The 8,112-nt window shown below is 36.7% G+C and overlaps 5 protein-coding genes across 5 annotated transcripts in view; 4 read left to right on the top strand and 1 right to left on the bottom strand.

The window, feature by feature from the left end:
* Positions 1-358: 358 nt before the first annotated feature.
* On the top strand, positions 359-1,368 carry FDP41_013774 (uncharacterized protein; the record flags this gene model as incomplete). The annotated part of the gene is made up of 4 exons (XM_044704440.1): positions 359-404; positions 563-934; positions 994-1,015; positions 1,074-1,368. The coding sequence occupies 4 exons, from the start codon at positions 359-361 to the stop codon at positions 1,366-1,368; spliced, it is 735 nt and encodes a 244-aa protein (XP_044564838.1).
* A 16-nt stretch (positions 1,369-1,384) lies between these two features.
* FDP41_013773 (uncharacterized protein) lies at positions 1,385-2,011 on the top strand (the record flags this gene model as incomplete). Its single annotated transcript, XM_044704439.1, has 1 exon — positions 1,385-2,011. The coding sequence occupies one exon, from the start codon at positions 1,385-1,387 to the stop codon at positions 2,009-2,011; it is 627 nt and encodes a 208-aa protein (XP_044564837.1).
* A 1,557-nt stretch (positions 2,012-3,568) lies between these two features.
* FDP41_013772 (uncharacterized protein) lies at positions 3,569-4,144 on the top strand (the record flags this gene model as incomplete). The annotated part of the gene is made up of 1 exon (XM_044704438.1): positions 3,569-4,144. One exon carries the CDS (start codon positions 3,569-3,571, stop codon positions 4,142-4,144), a length of 576 nt encoding a protein of 191 aa, XP_044564836.1.
* Positions 4,145-4,223: 79 nt separating this feature from the next.
* FDP41_013771 (uncharacterized protein) lies at positions 4,224-5,338 on the top strand (the record flags this gene model as incomplete). Its single annotated transcript, XM_044704437.1, has 2 exons — positions 4,224-4,553; positions 4,610-5,338. 2 exons carry the CDS (start codon positions 4,224-4,226, stop codon positions 5,336-5,338), a joined length of 1,059 nt encoding a protein of 352 aa, XP_044564835.1.
* A 273-nt stretch (positions 5,339-5,611) lies between these two features.
* FDP41_013770 (uncharacterized protein) overlaps positions 5,612-8,112 on the bottom strand; it is a gene marked incomplete at both ends in the record, with an annotated part of 3,167 nt that continues 666 nt past the window's right edge. Inside the window, one exon of the mRNA XM_044704436.1 lies at positions 5,612-7,851. Coding sequence (XP_044564834.1) covers positions 5,612-7,851 — 2,240 coding nt within the window. The remainder of the gene's footprint in view (positions 7,852-8,112) is intronic.

Here is an 8,112-nt window from a genome sequence, read left to right as displayed (position 1 = left end):
TTTTGAGAGCCGTTCAAAGTGATGGGTTGGCTCTCGAATATGCAAGTGAAACATTACAGAACGATCCAGAGATTGTTTATCAAGGAGGTGACATATAATGACATACATATTTCAAATATGCCGCAGAAATTTGGGTCGCCATTATATTATGGCATAGAAACTTTATGCCATTATAATCCGACATATTTTTCTGTCCATTAAGGTAAGGAGAGTTACTAAGGATGTAAATTATTTTCTCAAAAAGGAAAAAAATATAATATTATAATCGAAGTGAATACTGTTACATATTTTCCGTGAAAATATTTAAAGTCATCATTGTAATGTAAAATCTACATAATTTTCAGAAACAAAAAAAACTATGAGCACAAATGAACCATCAAATTCAGAACAAAATTGTGTGAGTGGTATGTTGCAGATGCAACTTAATATTGGAGTAACCTTTTGTGCTTCAGAATCCAAATATTCAAACTTGCTTCTCTTGAGAAGATGATTCCACTTGAAATGAACAAGGTTATTCTTTTTCCCAAATGCAACACTTTGTACCATTGGGAAAACTCAACAGGAGACAATGTGTATCAAAGTATACAGTATTCAATTTCTGGAAGGACAGACCGTACTATTACTTTCAAAGGAGAAAAGTGGTCTGTTATTCAAGGAAAATGTCGAGGAGTGAAAAAGTGTTTTGAATGCGGTGCTGTTCATTCAACCAAAACAAAATGGGCTGCTTGTGGTGTAAAGGATTGCAAAGGACGCCCTCAACGTATAACTTGTAGTGTAAAATTGTACTACTTGAAAAAAGATAATGCGAGGTATGTGTTTTTGAGAGGAAATCACACGCATTCTGATCCACCTTCTCGTAAGATTTCTGATGATGATATAATGTTGGTTGAAGCATTTAATCCAAATCCTACTCTTACAAAAGATGTATCGAAAGGTATTGGTGTTTCATTTCTCCCTTTTTTTGGTTAACCCTGCATTGATTAACAAGGATAGAATTGACAATATATGAAAACAGGTACGTTATTTTAAATGAGACGTTTACTTGTCTTTTATAATTAGGCACTTTTAAAAAGATACAATTTGAATCTTCTTGATGGTGAAGATTTCACTAATATTATCAAAACTCAACATGATGAACTATTGGAAGAGTGGAAAAACACGGCTGTGCCTGGACTGTATGTCAATTTTGACACTATTATGGAAGTCTATGTAAGAGAATTTCTTGACACAGATGCTTTTTATGCATGTCATGTTGGTTTTCCCTTCCAAAGCATGGCTATTGTGTCTAGTGATTGCTTTTTCATGGATGTAATGCATAAATCTGCTAGTGGTCCCTGGACCCATCAAATGGGTAGAGTGGTGGAGTAATCAGAACATGATTCATATGCTTATTCATGATTCATCTACATCTCTTCCATCCGACACCAATACCATCGAGTCTCTCAATAGGCATAGTATTGCTACATGTAATGCAAATATGAAGGTTGAGATCGAAATGAATTTCAAAGAAGATGTTGCCTTTTGTCACGTTCTCCTTGCCCAGTCGCATAATATCAAATTTTCTTATCGCAACAATTCTAAGGAGAAGAGAGACGAAAGGAACAGAAGAAGGAAAAATCGCCATGAAGAAAGTCATCCACCAGAACGACGAAATCAAGGAATTGAAACTCAAGGAGAATTAGCTGTGAATTTATTGTCCAAATTCTTGGACGATGTAAATCAACAATCACTGTTTTCATCTTGGTCTTGTGGTCACATGTCGCGACGTTTGAGCGGATCACCCTTTCAAAACGACAAGGAAGTGGTTCTGAATGCCGTTCGAAACGATGGCACTGCTCTCGAATTTGCAAGCAAAAAGTTGAAACAAGATGAACAAGTGATACGAGAGGCCATTCAACAAAATCCATTTGCCATTCTTTATGTTCATGCACGAGTTCCACAGGGACGTGAAATGGTGAAGAATGTTTGCAGAGACAACCTAACATTTATGCCTACGGTCCTTCTAAATTGATTCCAAATACGGATCGAGAATTTGCGTTGGAAGCCTGTCGACTGTGTGGAACTAATCTCGCACATGTTTCTGACGAGTTGAAGAAGGATCGTGAAGTGGTTCTGAATGCCGTTCGAAATATTGGACTTTCTCTAGTTAAAAGACGATGAAGAGATTGTATTGACAGCTGTTTCAGAGAATGGTTTGGCTCTGACAGGTGTCTCAAAACGAATACAATATTCCTTGAAACATGTATTGCGAGCAATGAATACAGAAGATCAATTTGAGAAGTATTGGACACAGTATTGGGAGTCGAAATGGGAAGGATTTTTGAACAAGAGAGTCTGCAGAACAAATTGAAAAGAAAAGCGAATGAAAATGATAATAAGGATCATCCAATTGAGGACTTGGTGGCGGATGATGAACAGAACGCTCCAAATTTGAGAAAATTTCACATTCACACAATGCAATGACACCTTCTGATCCAATATAGTTATTACTCAGATTCAAACTTTTCAATCGACCTAAATGGGAACCTTGAGTGATAAGATCATGTATAAATTTTCTTCCGAAATGGTTCGAACTCAAATTGAGATGAGTCAAATTTGGAAAGATTGTTTGAGAGCTAAAGAAAGATGCTAGTGCTTCACAACATCTTTCGAATATTCCATATTGTCATTAAAATCGTCGTTGCCTTCACAAGAGGTTTTTACTTCATCACAATCCTCCTCGAAACTTGAAGGATGTACATCATTTCCTTCCTTGATTATTATTTCAAACTGTTCCAAACCCTTTATTTGCACTTCTCCAATATTAAGATCAAACAACAAATCTTCTTCTGCTACCTTTATGAAACTCTCAACATGTGGCATGGTATTAAAATTCAATTTGAGAAGCATTCCTCGAGATTCCATTCGAAACCATTTATTCCATTCTTTGCATACCAAATGAATACTTGTAAATACATGTTTAAAATCGATGTAACTCCAAATGTGACAATGCACTTCGGGTGGTAGCATGAAGAACAATTGTTGTTGATCATCGCTACGAGAGGAACTGAAAAGATCTTGCCTTGTCATGACAATCGTGTTTTTTTTGAAAATGAAAGTTTTTTTCCTGGGGTCCTTCAATTCTCAAATTGAGTTCATGATTGTAAATTTCAATTTAAATCGATCTCATTCTTCTAGAAACTTTTTTTTGCAGGGACATAAATCGTGTCCTCGAAGCCCGGAGTGCACTTTCGCTGGCTGTCTTGCTATGACAAGTGGCTAGGTAAATACAAGAATATTTTTCGTGTTGTGGAATCCACCACTCCTTTTCTTTACAATGTACATTTCGAGTAGTTAGTCCCAAAATGGAAAAGAAACAAACGATTCTTTTGAAAAAAATCTAATTAGTTTATTGTTAGCACCATTGGTGCTGGTAAAACTATTAAACGCACGTTCATGCAATGATACTCCGAACGTTTCATCATCATCATCACCAACGATCAATCTTGAACAATTCATTACGGAAAAGTTGAATCTTACCACCTCTTACCTCTTTCCTGCTGGATTATTCTCTCCCGATCGGGTGAATATGCCAGTCTATAACACCACTCAACCTAAACAGGTTCCATTGTATATGATGGCTTTTTCCCAATTTCCTAATGATGAACCGGAGGATGCTGAATACGGGTTTGTAAGTCGTCATGAGGAAGACTCAGATGAATACTTTGAAGAGAGGGAAAAGTACATTACAAATCGAATTTCCTTCTTGATTTACAAGCTTGATGAATTACAATCATTCAGAGACCAGCTGATGGATAAGATGAAGCTATTAATTGCTGAACAACAAGAGGCTTCCAAGTCACAGGAACAGCAAGGTCTCAACTATGAACAAGTGTTACATTTACTTTTAGAACGACTCGATGAAGTACAATTGAAGATAGCAAAGTGTATTCGTGATTATAGTGATGCAGTACATCTGGATGATGAAGATGGTTCTTTAAGTGTTCATTTGAACATGCCAACGATCACAAGTATCGAAACAAAATTAACCTCACATTACTTCTCCAAACTGGATGAATTTACAAGAATGTTGGATGGCGGAGCAGAAACAATGAGTCGCTATCAAGAAATGAAAAAAAAAAGCGGCTCAATCTTCATTACCTAAACCAAGTGAATATACTTCTCCTTTGAGTGCTTTTTGCAAAGAATTTGATTCAAAAAGATCAATAGTTAGTAATTGTTACATGAGTTCACCTCGACGTAGAAATATTGTAGAGGCCAGATGTGACATGGATTGTCGAGTATATACATTTTATCCCAGAGCAAGTTTGAAAAATGCAACCTTGAAGAGTGACATTTATGCTATTCTTGAAAATGATGATGTTAACATATCTGCTGGTAATAATTTAACAAAGTTTTCAAATACAAGGATGAAAAATACAGACTATTGTTCCATCGATGCAGAACGACGTCGTTCCATATTCCTCTCCAACTCTACAAAGATCACAAGCTTTGAAATTGCCGAAAACAAAATGGGAAAGGAACAATTTTCAATCACACGACCATCAGAAAAAGTATTTTTCGGACGACACGTTTGCGAAAAGGAAATCTCTATTGTATTGATCAAAAGTTCCCATTCTATTACACCATACCAGTTTCAAATCCAAATACTATTCAAACAACAAGAATTTCACTTCTTGAAAAAACGCAAAGTGCATTCAAACTTGATTATCATGCTGCTCGAGACATGTTATACATTTTATTGAGAACTGTTGTTTTGCGTGTGGACATGGGAAGAGAATGTCAAACCTACATGACTGGTTTTGGTCACAACGCAACTGACATTGTATTTACAAATGACTTGATTGCCATTTCATGTTATGACTCTCTCGTTTACTTGTTTGATGCACGAACAAAATCCATTCCAACCATGAAGTTAAAAGGACATGGAGAGAATGTAAATGCATGTGAAATCGCAAACATTGATGGAACACCATTTGTTTTCAGTGGTGGTAAAGATCAATGTATTAGAGTTTGGGATATTCGGATGCAAGTACCATTGTATGAGCTTTCTGCTGGAAACAATGTTGTCACAGGCTTACATTGGCATGACGCATCTTCGACATTATTATGTGCCACCAATTATTGGCCAGAGTTTTCAGATCAGGATTATGATGAAAGTGATTGGAATTCCAATGCTTACCACTCAAAAACTCACTTTGCCAAGCATTTTCACCTTGAAAGAGGTGCTTTTGTGTGTTATCAATTTAAGGATATTATTGAAGGAAACAAGTTAGTGCAACAAACACGAACAACAAAATCTTCACCAACCAAAAGCAAACACCACAAAAGAAAATAATCTTGACATTTTTCAACTCCTCAATCTGTTTCTTCAGATCTCCATGATGGACTTCAAACTGATGAAAGCTCAGTAAAAATCCAAATCTAATTGTTCGTTGTTGGATTCCTTATTACTGATACATGATTTTGAAAATCAAAGAACTTGGTACTGCTTAAAAGGATCATGAATGATCAAGATAGATTTATTTAACAATTTAATTTAAATGAACAACATTATAAAGAAATTGGATTCAAAACTTCAAAAAAATGTCAGATTATGGCCATATCGATATTATTTTCCATTCTTTTCTTTTGCTTTTTCTTGAGTGATTCGTTCCCTGATTTCATCCCAATTTACTTCCATTTCTTGGAATTGTAAAAATTCGGGTTTAGTTTCCTCTTGACCTGATTCTGCTAAATACTTTCTCCGATAGGCAATCACCGTGTCAATATGAACTTTGAATCGTTTGGCCAAATCCAACGCACGTTCCCATTTGAATAATTTAATGTGCATTTTGATGGCTCTATAGATTAGCCGAGCTTGCAGCAAAATTGACTCTGCCTCTTCAATGTTCCTCATAAAGAGAGACAATGCTGCATTTTTGCCTTCTTGTGATGGAATTCTCTTGATTTTGGAAATGTATCGCAATTTGTCAACTTCTTCAAGAGCGGCCAAACCAACCTCTGCAGTATTGAGTTGATTCAATTTAATGGCCATTCCGACCAACGTTGCCCATATTGCCTTATCTTTAACAAATCGACACAACCGAATAGCTTGTTCCCACTTCTTATTTTCAATCAACTCGTACAATATGATGGGATAAGGATGAACAGCCTCAGTAATGACTGTTCCATCCACCCGTCGAATGTTAATTTTGGTGTCAAAGAAATCATGAATGGTAGATTGTTTACCAATGTCATCCTTCTCAAACCTTACATAGGGAAGCAAGTCTCGATCAACATAGACAATTCTTGGATAGTAGAAAATAATGAGCTGACCACCAGAAATTACTGAGAGCATGTCGGTTTGATCATTCCACATGGCAGAGTCTACCATAGTGGCTAATTTGAAAACATCACTTGGTTTCTTAGCTTGGCTAATATACAAATCACGGTTTCGGTCAATGAATGCAATACACCGGTCAGTCTTAGATCCAAATTGACTCACTTCCACTTGAACAATCTCCATATTATGCACGAGTTTGTCCAACTCCTTTCCACTCGTAACATCAAGAATTCTTATTGCTGTGGATTTTGCTTCCCCTTTGTCAATAATAGCAATAATGTCGTCACTCAAAGATACCGAGTAACTATTCAAAAACTCGGTCCTTAATCCTGAAAATTTTGGATTGCTCGTCAACCTTCCTTCATAATTATAGATTTGAATACCGCTGAAATTATCCATGGTTACGAAGGCATTTTTTGATTGCAGTATGAGATTAATATTATCTTTGACATCGAACACGTGAGGAGTGCTCAAATTCTTAATATCATAGACCCAGATTTGGCTCCATGTAGCTACAATTAATTTTCCAAATCCCAACGACCAATTAATAACCTTGTCACGGAATGTTAAATCTTCAGATCCCTCTGAAACAAGATCAAATACTTTCAAGGTAACATCATTTTCGAGAGTGATCAGTAAATTCTTCCAAGCCAATGATTTACCCACAAGGTTTCCAAAGCATACTCTCCCACTTCCTCCCGCTGCTGCTAATTGAGTTCCATCACTGGTCCATGAAATATCCATGATGGCTCCAGTGTTGTTGGTGGTTACTCTTGAGATGGTCCATCCTGACTTGTCACACACTTTTAAGGTATTGAAAGAACCTGCTGCAAATAATTCACCATTGGGTGACCATGAAACACTTGTAATGCTGTAATCAAAAGGAGCACTCGAGTATAATAGCCTTCCAAAATTGTCCCACACCTTGTATTTTCCATCTTCTCCTCCACTGACAATCATATTTGTAAGAGGATTCCAATCCACTTTTAAGATTTGAGCGTCATGTGCTTTCCATTGTATTTGTTTAGAAGAAACATGAATAGGTTTGATCACTAAATCTCTTCCATTCGTAAACAGAACTTCTTCACTGGATGGACCCCATGCTACCGAGTATACACTTTTTCCTATACTTGCCAGAGTTGATCGGAGCTGACCACCTCGTGACCAAATTCTCAAAACACCATCTTCTCCTGCTGTGACAAGTGCATTTCCTTCATAACTCCAACGGACCGTAACCACGGCTCCTTTGTGTGCATTTGCAACAGTTTTTTCGACTCTTCCAGTTTTCGACATTAATCGGAATGAGCCATCGGCACAGCTCACTGCAAAAACATCCGATGTGCTTGAAGCAAGTTTTTTGCTATAGGAAGGAAACCAGTGCATGTCCGTTATTAATACATCGAGATCACATAATTTAGATAAGGGTTCTCCATTCAAATTCCATCTCCAAATTTGTTTATCATCGGCAATACTATATAATTGATTTTCTCCTCTAGACCATCCAACACAAGTACAAACATTCTTGTCTGTACGGTGAAGTTGTATATGAAATTTTGAGCAAATTATTCATGATATTTATACACCCAAATCATATTTGGCGATGATATCGGAAGAGCACAAACCATGCCAGAAAGTGATTAAATTTGAATGGCCAGCGATTGGAACGTGATAAGAATCATACATCAATCACTTACGTTGTTGTACAGCATTTTCTGTCAGTTGCAATCTCATCGCTCAAGCTTTTTGGTTTTATATATTTTTTTCTCGTTTACATGTTGTAAATTTTG

Source organism: Naegleria fowleri, assembly GCF_008403515.1.
Source record: "Naegleria fowleri strain ATCC 30894 chromosome Unknown tig20, whole genome shotgun sequence".
NCBI lineage: Eukaryota > Heterolobosea > Eutetramitea > Acrasida > Naegleriidae > Naegleria > Naegleria fowleri.
Note: the sequence above shows the minus strand (reverse complement) of the source record. Positions and strands in the feature narration are given on the sequence as shown.